The 20,708-nt window shown below is 25.1% G+C and overlaps 3 protein-coding genes across 3 annotated transcripts; 1 reads left to right on the forward strand and 2 right to left on the reverse strand.

Annotated features, from left to right (window-relative positions):
• Nucleotides 1-1,240: 1,240 nt before the first annotated feature.
• EAE98_002137 (uncharacterized protein) lies at nucleotides 1,241-1,468 on the reverse strand (the record flags this gene model as incomplete). The annotated part of the gene is made up of 1 exon (XM_038949756.1): nucleotides 1,241-1,468. One exon carries the CDS (start codon nucleotides 1,466-1,468, stop codon nucleotides 1,241-1,243), a length of 228 nt encoding a protein of 75 aa, XP_038813495.1.
• A 3,144-nt stretch (nucleotides 1,469-4,612) lies between these two features.
• Nucleotides 4,613-5,788, forward strand: EAE98_002138 (uncharacterized protein; the record flags this gene model as incomplete). Its single annotated transcript, XM_038949757.1, has 2 exons — nucleotides 4,613-5,015; nucleotides 5,091-5,788. 2 exons carry the CDS (start codon nucleotides 4,613-4,615, stop codon nucleotides 5,786-5,788), a joined length of 1,101 nt encoding a protein of 366 aa, XP_038813496.1.
• Nucleotides 5,789-7,285: 1,497 nt separating this feature from the next.
• Nucleotides 7,286-8,384, reverse strand: EAE98_002139 (uncharacterized protein; the record flags this gene model as incomplete). Its single annotated transcript, XM_038949758.1, has 2 exons — nucleotides 7,286-7,877; nucleotides 7,946-8,384. 2 exons carry the CDS (start codon nucleotides 8,382-8,384, stop codon nucleotides 7,381-7,383), a joined length of 936 nt encoding a protein of 311 aa, XP_038813497.1. The 3' UTR covers nucleotides 7,286-7,380.
• Nucleotides 8,385-20,708: the final 12,324 nt, after the last annotated feature.

The following is a 20,708-nucleotide window of genomic DNA, read 5'->3' on the forward strand; positions in this document are numbered from 1 at the left end:
TTCAAGATATGAATGCAGATCTAGAAATAAAAGGCTCCTTCAAATCTGGATACATCCCAGATTTTGTCTCGATGTGTGATTGCTTCATTTTAACCGTCGCATGAATAGCATCATCAACCACATAGATACGTAGGGAAAATAAATGGATGTCTCTTGCGACGAAAGGACAGGGGAGAACAAACCTTGCAACTTGATCTATGCCACTTCACCTCGCTCGTCGAAGATACTATGTATGTATGTAACGACCAGGTATAACGCAGATAAGAGTTGAGGATATACTCCACGATAGTCGACAAGGTTGGAGAGATTAATATAGATTATAATTATGCAGTTGATAATGATGATAATAGTGATGATTGATAACAAGGATAATTGCAGCAAAGAAAGCTTCTTGATGCAGGGCAGGTTATGGTGATTACCCCACCATTAATATTGACGTCATATCTGATAATGTTATCGTCTGAATTGCTGAGATGATTGGGACGATTGAGATGACTAAGATGACTAAAAGATGACTAATAGTATCATATTGAAGCATGGTAAAATTCAAGATTTTGGCTTCAATCATTGTGAGATGGAATTGATTCCGGAATTTGATAGGAGGAATCTGGGGAATGAATTGTGGGAATTTATGAGTGGGCAGGTATCGTGCAGTGAAGAATGTGAACAATGTGAAGAAAGATGGGAAATATACGTTTCCCTTGCTATTCATGATATTGCCATCATGGTATCCCTTCATGCAGACATTTCTAACACAACTTGCAGATAGCACGAAAGGTAACAGTCCCTGTCTCGGGATTCATTCTACAATATCATCCAAGATCACACAAATCATCAATTCATTACTCGTTCACCTCGCCATCACATCATACAACTCATCCGCCCAGGCTGAAAAAGTAAAACTCAGCAGGGTCAATCCCATATTTCGTATATCCTATAACATTATTCATACAATAAATAAAACCCAGAAATCCAACACAGAAAAATTATATCTCATCTCATATAGCCAGCTAGCCAACACTGCTAGCTCCACACGTATACAACCATATTCACATCGGAGATCATCTATCCTTGTCTCTCACCATTTCCGTCCCAAATCAACCAATCCAAACCAACCCAATACGCCAGTCATCTTACATCACATACCCATACCCATACCCATCATCATCCATCGCATCATCCATCACATCATCAATCGTAAAAGATATTCCAATCCACCTCAACCTAATTCCACACCCCCTCAATACCTCCTCCTATAAGTCGAACTACTATAACTCGTTCGACTCGCTCTCGGACTAGCTGTGGTGGTAACATACGTTCGACTAACCGGTCTCGAAGAGACTGAAGTGACCGAGACGCGTCGAGGGTGATGATGATGATGACCTCGAGAAACGGGTCGAGGGGCGGCATAGACGACTTCACGGACGACGGGCTCGCGGTAATATTTTGTTCGGCTTGGCCAGCACATTTTGAGGGTTTGTTTGGAGAGGGGGATGTGCTGAGTTATGCAGGTATGTGTTTGTTTGTTTGGAGGAGAATAGATATGTATGTGTATGATGATTGTTGTGGCAGTTGTGTGTATTGATTCTGGAATCCGGTATCGGTTGAGTAAATTTCTTTGACTGAGAGTCTTTGCAGAGGATGAAGATTTATATATATCGATAAATTTGATAAAGTAAGTAGAACAAAAGCAAAACTACAAAATCATCCAGGGAAAAGCATACATTTATAACCTCTCATCTCATCTCCAATCAAGTAATTAAATTCATCAGATGTCATACAACATACCTAGTCACTCCATCACATCATCACATCAGCCAAGTCCAGGCTGCATAAGAATCTTACCACGATTCCCCATGAATATATACCTAGCTACCGATGAGATACTCCATAAAACCTAGCTTCTCATGAAATTTTGACGTTCTGACAAGACATATCCACCAATATAACCCTACCATAGAGCCCGGGACTAGCAAATCTAGAAAAATCTAGGAACCCCAGCCTCCACCATATTGGCTGTTATGAATGGTGCGGTGCTGGAAAGTTTATCGCGGCATCTATCTTACTCTTTCTTACTTGGTTGAATTGAATTGAATTGAATGAGTAGTATAGTTAAACCACTTACCTATCGGTACCTCTCTAGATAAAACTACAACAAACATCAATACGATCATCTAGAGACTCGAGAGACTCTACTCTACCTTCCAGCTTTCCTCAAACCAGCAACCATTTCCACAAAACCTCGTAACTCCCCAATAAAAGAATCGCAAATTGTGTACCTGAGTATACAATCTAGTAATTCACGAATCAGATCAAACTCTAAATAAAAATCCAGATGCATCTATCCATCCATCCATCATATCCCCATCCCCATCTCCATCCTCGTTTATCGCGGTCTGGCCTACCTATACGTAGGAGAAAAAACAGGCCGGAATTGACCAATGCTCTCTACGCGTTGTTTTGATGAGGGTGCACGTACCATTGCGTAGTAGTCAATTCCGGCCTGTTTTTTCTCCTACGTATAGCCTACCCAACTCATCACACAGATCAGATCAACCACCATCCGTCAATCAAAAATGGAGAATCAAGATAAATATAAATACAAGGGTGAATTCAATTCCAACTACCACACCAGTTTTCATTCACATGAGATAGATACTTAGCTTTTGGAAACAAAAAATGATTATACATCTCGAATTTTCATTCAGCATTCTTGATTTTCTCTACTTCTTAGAAAGAGGGGTTTTGAACCTTTCTCGCTAAATACCTACTTACAAGATCTAAAGTTCCCTACCTCCTCGTAGTATCAAGTACGTAGGTAGTTAAGCAGTCAATTAACTTTAAGGGTTAGACGTCAGGCTGCATTAGTTTCTTTATACTACCTAGGCTAGGTACCTAGGGCAAGGTTAGAATTAATTAACTACCTAGTAATATATTTCCTCTTCACCGTCTCTACCATTCTTTCTACTCTTTCCTTCTCGCGGGGTAAGCGTATTGCGCCTCGATATTGGATACTTTTTGAAAATAAAAAAATCTACTCGGTGGAATGGTTATCCATTTCGTGATGATTCATCTCAAATGCATCGGTTTCCACGTCTTGAGATTGTATGTCCTGTATGTCCTGCATGCTGCATGTGAAATTTTCTAATAAAAAGGTAATTCTGTTTTTATTCGTTGTTTTGGGGGTAAGAAGAAAGGAGAAGGAGGGTAAGAGTCTCGCCTATATGCTGGATGTGGAAATTTTGAATGGTTTTGGAGGTATGAAGATATGATGAAGGGGAAAGGAAATACGAAGTCTGATGAAATGATTTAGAGATTGTTGTTGTCGGATTTGTGATCTGGAAGGTAACAGCGAGTATATGTTTGTATATTAGTACGTAATCAGTTTCATACATTCAGCAGAAAATATCAAAAGGTCCTGCTCATCGCTTTTGGCATCGAGATGGAGTAAGTCACGTGATGCTACTTCTCACTAGATAACATTCATCCTCTTCCGCTTCAATCTCTTTTAAGCGGAATTGCAGTATATACTTGATACTGAACACAGAAAAGCTCTTGTTATCATTCAATATCACATGAAATCTCCACCATCGTTTCTATTCATTCATCGCAAGATTTCGTGATGGCTTGAGAGGGGCCATCTTGAAAAATCTATACGGACTTTGATAACTCTTATTGGAATTTAAAGCTGGAGATTCTAATTGAAAAGAACTTGCAATTGTATGGTCAAGAGAGTCTGAGTTTGAAAGTAACTGTCAGATAGGAGGCATAAGAAAACCTCCTCTATAAAAACTTTCTAGGATTCCAAGTATGAGTCCTCGAAAAAGAGTGAAAGCGAAAACAGAGATCATTTCGACAATACAGGACTCAGTGGACGATAATCAGAGGAGAAGATCTGGAATTACAGAGAGTCAGGGTTGAAAGAAAAATTAAGATAAGCATTCAAAGTAACTCAAAATCTATCAAGGAGTAGATTTTGAGCTCCTCTGAGCTATCCACTCGAGCCATTATACATATCACGCAAGTCACGTGCATTTCGCAATCTGCTCAAGATCTATCATGCCCTCTGTAATTACTTTACTTTTCAAAGTAAAAGCTACGACTTCGATACCCCAGTCCCAAAAAAATCCCAAAGCGAAAACCAATATCAGGATTCTGATCAGGATTCTGATAATGAATACCCGTGACGTACCTAGTATACTCATTCAACATTCCGAATGCGAATGCGACTTTAGTTCGGCCTTCGGTTCCACCTTCAAAATTCGAACCAATCACCGCAAAGAAGATTGACATACCCATACATGGGATTTGGCATCTACATTTTTCCCATCTTTCTTTGTCTATTCCTTCAACCTCCGATTGAACTGAAACTATGGTGATGATACCAAATGCTGTCCAGGATATTTATCAAATATGGGAGTATAATCCACTTTTACATGGAATCGGGGAGATATATATACCGAATGAGTGTTCAAATGAGTATTTATACATAGCTTCATCCCATTCATTGATTTTAATCTATCAAGCTATTCCTATTAATTTCTCATATATTAAGTCTCTATACTCTAATTCCTTTGTCCTCAGTTCTACTGTCCGCGTTGAATCCCAAACTATGGTTCCCCTCCCCGAAATCCATACTCAAACCTCACATCTCCTACACACTCATCCCTCCCCCCTAATCGCAGTTTTCATCGGTGGCACCTCCGGAGTCGGTACCTATACTGTCCTCGCTCTCGCTTCTGCCCATGCCAAAAACAGTACCCAGCCTCTTCTGCTCTTCATCGTTGGAAGAAATAAAGATGCAGCGACGATAATTATTGCCAAATGCAGGAAGCTTTGTCCTCATGGAGATTTTCGCTTCGTGCAAGCGAGAGATTTGAGTTTATTGAAGGATGTGGATCGCGTTTGTCGGGAAATTAGGGGGGTGTTGGATGAGCGACAAAAGGAGAAGAGAGAGAAAGCGTGGATTGATTTGTTGGTTATGACGCAGGGGGTTCTTACATTGTCTCGAAATGGTAAGTTTCTATTTCATCTCTATCTCTCCTCTCGTAGTTTCCCATTCCCTGAAGTAGTAAACAGAAATCTAACAGAAACAACAGCAACAAAAGAAGGTCTCGACTCCACCTATTCCCTCATGTACTACTCCCGCATGCGTTTCATCACCCAGCTTCTCCCCCTCCTCCTCTGCTCCCCCCTCCCCAGCCGCGTCATCTCAATTCTCAACCCCAAACTCCATAGTAAACTCATCCCCGAAGATCTCTCTCTGCGCAAACATAGTATTCTCCGCTATGCTTCTTCGCACGTATGTTGGATGACGACATTTTTCATGGAGAAGATCGCAGAGGCGAATCCGGGGAGGATTAGTCTGATGCATGTTTATCCTGGAGTGGTCATGACGGATATGTTGGAGAAGGGAGGTGTACCCAGGTGGCTGAAGTGGTTGTGGAGGTTTGGGGTGGGGCCGGTGATGAGGTTTTGGGAGACGAAGGGGGAGGTGTGTGGAGAGAGGATTTTGTGGCTTATGAGTGAGAGGTGGAGACCGAGAGATGCGGGTGGGGATCTGGAGCAGAGCCAAGAGAGAGAGGATGATTTGCGGGGTGTTGAGTTGGTGAAGGCGGTAGATGGGACGCCGGGTGGAGGTATGTATAATGTTGGATCTGTGGGAGAAAGATATCCAACACCGAAGATGTATAAGAAGTACAAGGAAGATGGGGTTGCTGAGGTGGTATGGAAACATACTATGGATGCTTTCAAAGTTATTGAAGAAGGTAGTGTTTTTCAAGGTTGATTGGCATGCTTGGTTGTTGTCTAGTTATTCTAGAGCTAAGATTATCTCCACATCGCGGTTTAATGCACATTCATATATTCTCGAGAAAGTCGAAGTATTGTCCTCAACCAAGCACTAAACTCCCAATTTCCCATCCATCCATAAATGACTTCATTGGCGCGTTGAATCATCTAAAAATCATATTCTTATACCTCAATTCGTTGATTCGTCTGAATTTAAATTCTAGCACGAACCTCGGGTACCAGGAAGTAGGCATTATACAGTAGTTTTCAGAGTTCAGTCCATATCGCAGACGCGCCGTTTGAGAATCAGAGACTTTCAATTTGAATTCTGCAATATTTAGACGAGTAATCTGAGTTTGAATTCTAGACCATCTTTTGAACATGGAAGTAGGTATATACTGAAAAGCTTGGTTCAAAGATTTGTAAATTGTATTCTACAATCAATTCTATCAATTAACTGACCGCAAAAGCTCCCTCTGTTCGAGCATAAGCTACACACTTCTCCTGATCCCCTTCATCACTGGAATTCACAGCGGACTGGAACTCTGGTATTTTAATCTCACCCTCATCCATTTTATGCGTCACAAGATATCGTTTCAATCTTCTCCTTTCTTTTCTCCTCGCTATGTGAAATCCCTCCATCTGAAGGAGTTTCATCGGAGGAATCTAGGGATGCGGGTTTTATCATGTATGTATTTGTCAATGAGAATAGCGAGGGTGATTGTATTCGTATTTTGTGAATGTCAGTTAGGACGAGGATAGAAAGTACCGGGAGATCGCTGGATAGTGTAGAGGAACTCGAGGTGGATTAAGGTGTTTGTGTTGATTTGGGAGTCTGAGAGCTTTGATTTGGGTTGCTATATTTAGAAGATATTGTGTTGTAATTTTCGAGCAATACGCTAAAGACAAATGAAAGCTGGGATTAAGTAAGTTCTTGAGATGATGTTTTGGGGGTTTTGAAACGGGTCGTTGGGATGATCGAGAGATTTTACGAATATGGTTGTGTTGCTGTCGGGGACTATAGGTTTATTAGTATGGATTTTCTTTATGAGTGTTAGAGAGGGAGCTAATATAAAGTGAACAGGGATCGATGGGCTGGAGAATAGGCTGGGTAATGGAATTGAGGAAATTATGGAGGCTTTATGTCCGCTTCTTGTGAATTCAAGTTATGGAGATGGAATTGATTTTGTGAGTTCATGATTAGTGCGATATGTATATTGGCTTGTTTCTTCCTTCTCAAAATGGGATTTAAAGGTCCTGTTGTGAATGGGAGACATAGCACTGTTGGCTACTTGACTAACAAAGTACTGCTTGCTATTTGACTAAAATGTATGAGCTCATTCAACCTACCTAGGTTGTTGGAGAAACATTTTTGAGATTCATTGATTGCTACTCATACCTATACTCAGACTGCCAAAAGATGAAGTGATCAAGGTCTCAGATTTATTGTCAATGAATCTTTTTCAGTGTTTCAAGGACAAAGTTATTGTATTGCTGTATTACATTTCCAATAAAAATCCTGTTCTTCGTCTTAAATACATTATCGACATGCCCAATCGTTCAAGAATTCCGGCAAGATTATCCACAAACTCAACGATGTGTTTCCAACATCGGGACAACAAATCTCGCCTTCTCCCGCTTCAACCCCAAGCCTAATATGCGTGCCTCGATCCCTCTCACACCAGCCTCAATTTCCTGTTTGATTCTGCGGGAAGATCCTACCTCATAAATGACCCCGGTATGATCTGTATGCAAATCGATCAATCTTTCGCACTCCGTCGTGAAATCAAGAGTTGTAGTTTTTTCCATAGCTCGATTAACAGAACCATTGTCCACAAGAGACTGCGCCAGATTGAATGGCCTGAGACCTTTTTGTGAAGCTGCGGATATTAAACCGTCAAGAACAACTCTATCGCATTTCTTCCTGTGTTGTTGAAGCTCGTATTCATCTTCTTGTGATTCGCTTCTCTTGGTGGCTCTGCAGAATCGATGAGCGCTGTCGATGTTGTCCTCACGTATGGCAATCATAAGCCTGGTGATTTCGATTACGCGTGCAATGTTGGCACGTCTTGAGGTCTCAAGTTTCTCTAAAAGACATATTTTAGTGAGATGTATTTGAAGTGCAAAAAGAAGTTTAGGTTGGGATGTTACTTACGAATGACACTGTGTGGAATCGGTAAATCGACAGGGAAACTTGCCACAGAATCGATAATGCTGCCAACGGTTTTGTACTGGATTTGGCGTGTGGCCTGTTTGAATTGGCTCTCCATGTTGAATACCCAAGTGATGCAGAGTATGAAGGGTAAATCAGGTAAACGGTGAGCGACAATTGGGGTTTCACGAAAGTATGAACGTGCACATTCTGAAGTGATAAAGTTGGTGGCCTCATGCATTTGGTATTTGTCAACCAGAATCGCTGCCTGGCCCAGGCAATCGATATTTACCATTGGATGAAGATCAGGATGCTGATGACGGCCATGTATCAAAAGTACAAGGGTCGTCATGATTTCAGCATCGTCTTCTGGAAGTGGAATCTCCACTTTGCCAACGTGGGAGAGAGTTGTTCCTTTGTTGTAGACGTTTGGCCTGAGCATTGCTTTAAAGACGGCAGATGCGAGACCAAGATGTTTTGAAGAGCATAGTATAAAAGAGTAGAAGGTGATAGGGTCACAAAGTAGTCCTTTATAAATACTATAGACAAGTCATTAAGATATAGTATTTCTGATGAAGGAGAGGAGGAGTAGATACTATATAGTATATCACAAAGTGTACAAGAAGGTAAATGAAAACTAATTGCTTTTTTCTAAACTATATAAAAAAAATCTATAAATATTAATTATAGAAAAAGGTTATATAACCAATATCAAATTTCGTTTATATTCCTTTTTATATAAAAAGATTAATTATTTTAATTAAATTTAAAAAAAAAAAGTATACTTTAAAAGAAAAAGAAATAAGAAAAACAAGGTAAGGAAAGATATAAGTATTAATATTTTTAAATATAATAATTTGTTTATTTATTTTTAATATCATTTAATATGATTTTACTGAATTTTAGTAAAATTATAATAAATTAATAATTTAATAGTTTAAAATTATTTTCAGAATTTATTATTAAATCTGATTACTTTATTAATTTGAAATTTCAATACTTTTATTGATTTTATATTATTTAAAAATTCTTTTTTATATTTCAAATTTTAATTCTTTATTTATTTTTAAAATATTATTATATCTAAACCTTTTATATCTTAAAATATCTAAAAATTTGGTTTTGCTTTAGTCTAAATTTGGATTTAGATTATAATCTAAATTAAGATTCTTATTTAAAATATTATCTAAATCCTTTTTAAAATCTTTATTAAAATCAAATCTTTATTATTATTAAATAAAATAGATTTGATTTCTTTTTTATTATTTAATTCAATATATATATATTTATATTTATTCTTTAGAATATTATTAATAAATTTAAAATAAAACTTATTTTTATAATTTTTTTTAATAAATTCAATATTATTAAATATTTATATGAAAAAAAATTCAGAAATCATTTTATATTTTTTATACCATTCTTTGAAATCTTGATTATTTATAATAAAAAGATTTATTATCTTATTAAAAATAATTATATTATTTTAAGAAAATTTATTAATAAAAACTCATTTAATAGAATTTTATAAAATTAAATAATATTTAATTAGAAATTTAGGAATTTTGTATTATTTATTATTAACAATATATTTATTAAAAATAGATTTTAGATTGTAATAGATTTTTATAATATCTTTATATTTTATTTTATTCTTAAGAATTAGATTTATATTATTATTAAAGTTTAGTTTTGCTATTATATATAGAATAATAAATATAATAAATAATTTATTTTCTTAATTATTTATATTTTAATTAAAGTTTATTAGATTATTATTAGTAATAAAAGTTTAAAATATAATACTTATTTTATTGAATTATCTAGATTTAATTAGCTTAATATAATCTATATACTTCTTTTTCAAGATTATATCTTAAAAGTATCCTTTTTTAAAAAATCTATTAAATTTTCTAAAAGTTTTTTAATAAGATTATACTATATTATATCTTATCCAGCTTTTATTTTTATTTTATTATAAAAAACTTTATATATAAATTTATTAATATTATTATTAATTAAATAAATAATATATATAATAAGATTATTAATATATATTATATTATTTTTTATATATAATTCTTTTATATTATTATATATAAAAATATAATTAAAAGTTTTATTAAATTACATAATAATAATAAAAAAAGGAATAGAGATTAAATAGAATTCTTAATTTATATGTTATAATATAATATTTTATTAGATTTTTAATTTTATTAAAAAGCTTATTATTAAAATAATAATGATAATAATAAATAAAATCAAGATTTGTCTTTTTATAAGAATTATAATAATAATATATCTTTATGGATTTTTGAATTAATAATATAAAAATCTTTTTATAGAAATAAAAATATTAATTTGTTAGAATATAATATTGATTTGTAAATATTAATTAATTTATTTAAAAAGTTTATATTAATATTAATATAATACTATTTTATTTAATAAATTTAAATTTGAAATATCAAAAAGTTTATCTCTTTGCTTTTTATTAATTACAAAACTTTTCTTAAATCAATAAAAATATATTTTGTAATATAGATATTATTATTTGATCCTGATTTTATATATATATTAAAATAATATTTAAATAATATTTTTTATTAATATAAATTATTTAAACTAAAAATACTAATGAATAATAATATTATATTATAAAATTGAAAAACATTTAATTAATTATATTATTATATTTACTAATCAATTTACTTTATAATATACTTTTCTTTAAATATATAAATTAATTTTAGAATTGAATATTTTTAAATACATTTACAAACTTTGAATTAAATAATATTTACCTTTTTTTATCTTTTTGATTCTCTAAATTATCATTTTTTTTTCTAAGAGATTATTTTATTAAGGTATAATCTTATTTATTAAACATTTTTAAAAGAATTTGATATTTTTATTAACAATTAATATATTAAATCTCTTCCACCTTTCTAAATTAATAATAATATTTTCGGAAAATAAAAGAATTAGAATATTTAAGAATTTAATAATCGAATTTTTAGTAAATAGAATATCCTCGAAATAATCCATATTAATCTCTCCTAATATATTAATTATATTATATTAAAAATTGAAATCACATTATTACTTATTATTTTATTAAAAAACAATATCAAGAAAATTCTGATTAAGAATTCTAAAAATATTCTTGAATTCAAAAGGTATTAAATATCTATTAATTCAAATATCTGTTTTTGGTTTTACTATCAGTTTATATATAAATTCTTTATTAATTAATTCCAATACTACTTTAAAAATAATTATTTTAATTAATTTAATAAATTTATTTTAAAATTTGATTTTATAAATTATAATAAGAATTATAGTAAATATAATATCTTTTTAAAAACTATTTTAATATAAGCTAATCTTACTAATAGCTTTTTACTTTAATTTATAGGTTTTTTTATTTATATAAGAATATTCTAATTATTAATTTTTATCTGTTTTATTATTATATATACTTTGATATATAAATCATTTTTTAGAATAAGTATTATAGTTATTTTTATTAAAATATTAGTTTTTATTTTCTATACTTTTATTTAGATATTGAATTCTATAAACTTTTTATATTAAAATTCTTTAAAAAGTTTTTGAATAATCTTAAAAATATTTAATATATTAATTAATTAAATATTACTAATTATTATTATATTATATTATATATATTATAATTGAATATTTAAATATTAAATAATTAGATTTAGATTTTCGAATTACTTTGAAATATTACCTTTTTAAAATTAATTTATTATTATAAAGGATTTCTATATAAAAGATAACTTTATTAAAAGTAATAAAATTATAAAAAATTTTAAAATAATTTAAAAAGAGAGTTATTTTAAAATAAATAATAAGTATTTTTTCTTAAATAAAATAAAGGATTATAATAAAAAGAAAAGAAAATTATTAAAAAGAAAGAATTAATATAATATAGAAAAAATAAAGTGAATATAAATAATTGAATTTTAAAAAAAATATATTTATTTTTTTATAAAAAATATTTTTATTTAGTTTTTCTTATTTTTTTATAAAAAGAAATAAATAATATAATAAAAAAAAGATTCAAAAAAAAAAAGATTTTGAAATTTTTAATAAAAACAAAAATAAACATTTTTTTTATTTAAATTTTTAATAAATATTTATTCTTCTTATTATATAAAGAAAAATACTGCTTTTATTAATAGATTGATAATTAGAATTTCTATAAATATATAATTGAATTCTTTTAAGATAGTTATAATAACTTAAGGAATTCTATTTGTTTATATATAATCTATTATTATTTCTATATTATTAAAATATTAATTTATATAATTTAATTAATATAATTCTAATAAAGCTTTTAATAGATTCTTATATTCCAATTAATCATCTTTTTCCTTATTTTTTTTTAAAAAACAAATAGATTTTTTTTTTTAATAAATTTCTTAAGATAGAAATCTATATAAATTCTATTGATTAGAATATTATTTATTTTTTTTAAAATATAAATGTTTTTATTTAGATTGATAATTATTATTCAATATAATCCAAATTATTGATATATAAGCTTTTTTTTATATAATATATCAATTTTTGATTATAAATTATATTAGAATATAATATTCTTTACCTTAATATTTTTGTTTATTATATTATTATTTTTATTAAAGTATATTTTTCTATTTAAATAATAATGTAAAAGAGTAGAAGGTGTAGGGTCATAAAGTAGTCCTTTGTAAATACTATAGATAAGTCATTGAGATGTAGTGCTTTTGGCGGAGGAGAGGAGGAGAAGGTATTATATAGCGTATCACAAAATGTACGAGAAGGTGGGTGGGAACTGATTGCTTTTTTTAAACTATATGAAGAAGATCTATAAATACTAGCTACAGAAAGAGGTCACGTGACCAGTACCAAGTTTCGCCCACAATAATACTTTTTTTAAAATATAACCTTTTCCATATTAATATTCTATATTTCTAATTATCAAAAATATAATATTAATAATTCTATTCAGGTTATTATAAATTCTTAATTAAGAATTCTTTAAATATAGAATTTTATTTTAATAAATAATATCAAATAGTGATTATAAATTGTATAAAATAAGATTAAATTAATTAATTAACATATTATAATTTTATTAATAAATAATATTGTATTAAAATATTTAAACTAATTTTTTTTATTATTATTTTAAATAATTTATTAATAATAAATTAGTAATCTTTTTTAATTTGATTATTTGCTTTAAAGTTATATATAGAAATTGGTATTTATTGAATATCATATTTTTTCAGAAAATATACTATATATACTTTATTCTCTAATTCTTTATTTATCAAAATCTTATTAAAAACAGAATATTAATAAATAATATTCTAAATAAAAGTAATTATAGTTTATAAAATAGTATTTCGAAATATCTTATTTTTCACTTATTTTAATAAATTATTTTTTAATAATATAAGATATTCATAATTATTATTAAAGAGTATATATGTAATATCTAAATTATATTTTTATTAATATATACTTATCCATATAGAATATAAAGATTTCTTTTAAAGATTTAATTATCAAAATTAATAATTTGAATAGGAATTAATAAATTTTTAATAGTTTTATATATCTTTATTCAATAATATAAACAAAATATTTTATTAAAAGTACTTTCTACATTTTTATATTCATACACTTTATATAGATTTTTAATAAATATATTTTATTCTTTCTAATCATCAATCACCTTTTTTAAAAATAACTATTTAATATCAATCTTGAAAAAACAATTATTTCGAATACAAAAATTAAAAATTCTTTTCTTAAAGTTTCTAAAAGCCTTTTTATTATTCTTTTAGATTTTTACAATATCATTAGATATTTGGTTATTTCTTAACTATCCTTATTATAAATTAATTCTAATACATAACTTTATTAGTTTTTAATAAAATTATAAAGAATAAGGATATTTTGAATATTATTAAGTTTATCAATAATCTATTTATCAATATTATTATTTTAAGCTTTTTTCTATTAAAATTCGAATAGTATACTTAGTTTACAGAAAAGTTTATTTATTATAATATAAATTATTCCTTTTATATATCAAACTTTAAAGTTAAAGAGCTCAATTTATATAATTTATTTTATCATTAATATTTTTAAAAGATTTATTATAATCTTATTTAATTAAGCAATAAAAACTTTAGTATTGATTTTAAAAATAAAATAAACTTTATATAAATTGTATTTATATTTTCGAAGGGTTTTGAATATTCCTTTATACTCTTTTTTTATAATATTATAATTCTTTTCAGTATTATTCTATAAATTGCTTTTGAATCTTGCTATGGTATGCTTATTATTGAGTTCTTAATCTAAAGTTGCATCCTAATTATCAAAATTAGTATCTATACTTAAGATAATCATTTCAATAATTAAGGCATCTTTGTAATTTAATAGCATTAGAGTAAGGGGTTTAATCAATTTAGTTTTTAATAATTTTATAGCTCTTATTTATTCTTTTATTTAAATAAACTTTTAATTTTTCTTTAATAAACGATATAATAGTTTTGCTTTCTGAATAAATTTTTAATTTATATATAATAATATATATATATTTCTAGAAATATTTATAATTTAGTAATATTTTTAGGTTTAGATTAATTTATAATTTAGATAATCTTTAATTATTATAAAATCCAGTTCTTAAAATCAATTATATATCCAACAATTTCTATATTATTATAATATTATTTGGATTTTACTTTAATTAAATATTCAGCTTTCTTTATATACTCTAGAGTTTTATTAATCTTTTGAATATATTCAAAAATAAATTTTTGTATTCTAAAAGTTACTTTCTCATTATCAAAATTAGTTTCAAATCTCTTTATTCTTATATTATCCAGAAATAGTATTATTATTTCGAATACTAAATCATCCAAAATCTTTATAATAATTCTACAAAATTGAATAACAGAATTTGTAATATTTTAAAGTAATATGGTATAGTACAATAATCTAAGAGACATTTGAAATATAGTTATATTATGATTTTCTATAACTAATAGAATCTAATTATAATTTAAGAAAAAATCAATTAAAGATACAATATAACATTCTACAAAGTTTTCCACAAAGATATTAATATTTGGAAATAAATTAGTATTTCTAATTGAATATTTATTGAGTTTTATTATTGTATTTATGAATTGATAAATACCAAAAATCTTTTTTTTTATCAAAAACTATAGATTTCTATAAGAACTATTTGTATATTCAAGAATTCCTTGGTTTATTTTTTTATAAAATATTTTCAAAACAATTCCAATCAAAACTTTTGAAATTAAAAATCTAAATGTTTATTATACTTTATAAGAAATAATTTAGATTTTCTATAAAAAAGCTATTTTTTTATATATATTTTATATAAATCTAATCAAAAATAAGAATTTCTTCTTGGTTTAATAAATATACAAATAGTAGGTTTTGTTCTTAAATAGAAAGTATTTCTTCAAAATCAATTTTCTTTTATCTCTCAATAATTAATTAATAACTTTCTGGTTTTTTATTAAATTAAAAAATAAAACAATCTTTTTATTTCTTTAATAGATATAAATAAAGATTTTATTCTTTATATCTCTTCAACTAATTATTTCTTTTTTTAATTCTTTATTTATTAAATTTTTAGATTAATTTAAAGGAAGTATCTTAATTGTTTTATTTTTATATAGGATATTGATACATAATCTAATATAATTTTGCTAAATCTTGATAAAGTTATATTTTGATAAAAAACTTATATTTATTCTAATATTCTGTTTTTTTGAAATATTAGATTCTAGTTTTTTGTTATATAAAAAGGAATTATAATCTTTTGATTAATATATTATATATTTACTTGATTTTCCCTATTATTATTTATAATTATAATATATTGAAATTCATTCTTATAGATAAAAGTAATTTTTTTTATAATAATTTATAGTATTTTCAAAAGTAAATTATTATATATATTTTCTATTATAAATAGATTAATGATATTTGATATATCTTTAAGAAATACTTATATATTCTTATAAAATCCTTTAATACTTGTTTTTGTGAAATTAATATTAATAATTATTATTTATATTAAATTTATTAAAAAATTAAGTTTTATTATTAGATTTATATTAATTAAATTGATTATTGATTTAGAATTTAGAATTATCTTAATAAATCTATAATTATTAAAAGATATTTTGATATAAGGGAAATTTTCTTTATTATTTTAAAAAAATATATTCATTATATTATAAATAGCTTCTAAATGAATCATATTTAAAACTTTAATATATTTTATTGATTTAAAAAAAAAAGAAAATTCATTAATTATTTTTATTATAAAACTATTAAATACTAAAAGTCTTATCGGATTGTTTATTTTTATAATCCACCTTTTTCATATATTGGAGTATTTCTTAATAATAAAATCTATAATAATTGAAATCTTAATTGAAAATATCTTTTGATTAATAACTTCCATTATATCATAATTATTGTTTATTATATAAAAAACTATTTTCCGTTTTGGTTTTTTGATTTTATTTAACATTTTTTTAATTATAATTTTATAATAAGGTTTTTTATATTATAAGATTAAATATCTATAAAACTTTTTTATATAATATTCTATAATATTATATTAACAATTAATTGTTGATGGCTGAATTTAAGAATTTTATTTATAAATAAAATAAAAAGTTTTGAAAAAATACTTGAATATATTTTTATTATTCTATTTGAATTGTTATATAATGGTTTATCTTGTTTTTTTTGTATATTTTTAATAATATTAATATACTTTTGGATTATATATATCTTATTATTCATTAGGGTATTAATTAATTTATTTTTTATGTTTATAAATTGTGTAATCTCCTTGTTTTTTTTAGACTTCAATTAGTTATTTTAAAAAACTCAAAGCCTTATTTTCTTAATCAAACTTGGGCTATTTCTACCATTATATATAATTAAAATAAAATTAATTAATTTATCTTTAGATTTCTAGTATAATTAAGCCATCTCATTGTAATATATAAATCCTTTTTTAATATATTTTTGGAAAATTGAATAATCTTTTTTAAAATAATAATTCTTATCTTTAGGCTATTTATTATTATAATTATAATATATCTTCTTATAAACTAAGTATGCTTTTAATACTGTGAGCGAAACTTGGTACTGGTCACGTGACCTCTTTCTGTAGCTAGTATTTATAGATCTTTTTCGTATAGTTTAGAGAAAAGTAGTTAGTTTTTATTTATTTTTTTATATATTTTGTAATATACTATATAATATTTATTCCTTCTTTTTTTTGTTGGAGGTGTTATATTTTAGTGATTTATTTGTAGTATTTATAAAAGATTATTTTATAATTTTATTATTTTTAATTCTTTTATATTAATAATTTATATAAAAAAAAGAATATTAAAAGATTAGAAAGCTGTATGCAAATTTGAGTTTTTGAATTATTTCAAAAAGCAAAAAGTTATAGATTTAAAAAAGTCGATAGGAAATGAGGGAACAAAAAGTTATTCAGTATTGTGGAAGAGTTGAATAATATTAATTTGATAACGAATGGAGGGGGGGATATATTTCTTTTTCAAAAACTGAATTGTGGTTTTATATAGATTTGAAATAGAATATAATTATTTGTAAATAAATTATATTTTATTATTATAGAAAAATTATAAAAATAATTTATAAAAATCTTTTTGATAATATTTATAGAAATTTAGATAAATAATTAATTTCAAAAAAAAAAGTTTTTTTTTATAAAATAAATTTGAAAAAGGTTGGGTAGTATTTATTTCTTATATTTTAATATAGAAAGTTTTGAGTTTTTTAAAAAACCTTTATATTTTCCAATATTGTTTATATTTAAGTGGAATTTGATTATTTTAAGAAATTTTAAATTGTTTATAATAAGGTTGGAGAAGGGTTATTATTAAATTTAGATAAAAGATTATTTATAGGAGAAAATCTATTTGGTTTAAGCTTAAAATATTTAAAAATATTTTTAAAAGAAATTTATAATTAAAGCTTTTTATAATAAAATATCAATCTATAATTTTACCTTTTTCTTTTTTTATAAGGTTTAAGGGAATAAAAATTTTGGAAAATATAATTTTGTTAAATTTTAATAAAATTGTTAGAAGAGGGAATGAAAGGATTTATATTTATATTATACAAAAAAATACTATTTATTTAATTATTTAATCACTTTTTATATTATATCAATATAATTATATATAGAATAATAATCAATCAATAATATGTTTATTTTCGATTTTGAAATTAAATTTCGGAAAAATAAATTATTCATTATAAATTCTAAATCTTCAATCTTTTTATTTATTATTGATATTTCTAATATTAATAATCAAAAAAAGGATTTTTTGAAACTAACTACAATCTTAATTAATTGAAAAATAAATAATAACAAAAAATTCGAAAAAGATTTCGATTCAAAACAAATAAAAGGAAATCTCAATGTTAAGCAATTCGCTATCTACTTAAATTACTTCTTTAAGACTTTTGTATTTCTAGTTTCTTTATCTGAAATAATTGGAATACTATGGTTTAAAGGTTTTAATATTATCAAATAATACAAGGGGATAAAATACTTTTTTCGGAATTATTAAATATAAGCTAAAGATTTTCGAATATATATACTTCTCCAAATAGATTATTTATTTTGAGAGGAGATTAAAGCTATAAAAAAATAACAAATAAAAGGATAGAATTGGAAAAAGTATTTCAAATCTACTTTTTTTAAAAAATATCTTTATAATAACTTTATTTAGAAAATGTATTTTTATAATTATTTACAAAAGCTTATTAAAAAGTATAAAAAGAAAGAAGGGATAAAAATTGATAATCTTAATTGTTATATTTAACAATTTAATTAGATTGTATAACAGCTTATCAAAAATAAAGTTTTAATAAAAAATGAAGTCATTAAACTCTTTTTCAAAAATATATTATTTAAGGTTTTTTAAAGGTATATTATTATAGTTAAATATAATATGAAATGATTTAGTATAATGAATTGAAATAAAATATATTATTGAGTAATATAGTATATAGAATCTAAATCTCAATATGTTTTTTTTAATGGTAGCAATAATAAGAATTCTAATTTCAATAAAATATTGAAATCTGTTATTCTAATTAAGAAAATATAGGAAAAGAAAAGTGTTTTAATGATTTAAAGGATAGATGAGCTTGAGAAAGTAATTAAATTTCTAAATAATTTTATTTTTTTTGTAAAGAAATAAGTTATAGTAGAATTTAGAGTTAGGGAAAAGATTGAAATAAAAAGAATTCTTTTTGATTTTAATGTTATAAAAATATTTCAGATTATAATTCGAAAATCAATTTAGATTTCCCTTTTTATTATTATTAATATTATTATTAATCTCGAGATAATGAAAGCTGTATATTCAATTTGTAAAAAAGTGTATTATATTTATAATAATAAATAATCTGAAAATAAGAATTATTTCCTTAAGAAAGATTATTTAATCTTTTGAAAATATATCAAAAAAGAATTTGTATATTATAATAATATAAATTAATTAAATTAAGAATCTAGGAATAAGTTAAATAATCCTATCCTAATTTTATATAACTTTAGGATTAGTTAAAATCTAATTAAAAAAATCAGATTTCAAGTTTTTTAGAATAATTAAATTAAGTTTAAGGAAAATAAGAAGATTATATAATTTATGAATATAAAGAGTAAACTAATTAATATTTTAATGGATAATAAGATGTATATAGTTTAAGAGTATATTAATATTATTGAAGATATATAAAGAAGGCAAGGCAAACTGTTATATAATAATTTAAATAGGGTAATAAAATATATTCAAATATTTTTTTTAAAATCTTTTATTTTATTTATAGATAAAATCCTTAGATTTAATTATCAATAATTATTGTTGATATAATATTATAGGATATTGTATAAAAAAGTTTTATAGATATTTAATTTTATGATATAGAAGATCTTATTATAGAGGTTGTAATAAAAAAGTGTTAAATAAATCAAAAAATTAAGATAAAAAATGGTTTTTTATATGATGAATAATGGTTACAATATAATAAAAACTATTAATTGAGAAATATTTTTAATTAAAATCTTAGTTATTATAGATTTCATTATTAAAAAATACTTTAATATATAGAAAAGGTAAATTATAAGATAGACGATTTAATAAAACTTTTAGTATTTAATAGCTTTATAATAAAATAATTAATTAAATTTCCTATTTCTTTTAAATTAATAGAATACATTGAAACTTTAGATATAATTTATTTAGAAGCTATTTATAATATAATAAATATATTTTTTTAAAACAATAAAGAAGACTTTCTTTATATTAAAGTATTTCTTAATAATTATAGATTTATCAAGATAATCCCGAATTCCGAATCAACAATTAACTTAATTAATATAAATCTAGTAATAAAACTCAATCTTTCAATAAGCCCAATACAAATAATAATTATCAATATTAATTTTACAAAAATAAATATTAAAGGACTTTATAAGAATATATAAATATCTTTTAAAAGGATATCAAATATTATTAATCTATTTGTAATAGAAAATATATATAATAATTTACTTTTAGGAATACTGTAAATTATTATAAAAGAAGTTATCTTTATTTATAAGAATAGATTCTAATATATTATA

The sequence above is a fragment of the Botrytis deweyae genome (genome assembly GCF_014898535.1).
Source record: "Botrytis deweyae strain B1 chromosome Unknown BDEW_004, whole genome shotgun sequence".
NCBI lineage: Eukaryota > Fungi > Ascomycota > Leotiomycetes > Helotiales > Sclerotiniaceae > Botrytis > Botrytis deweyae.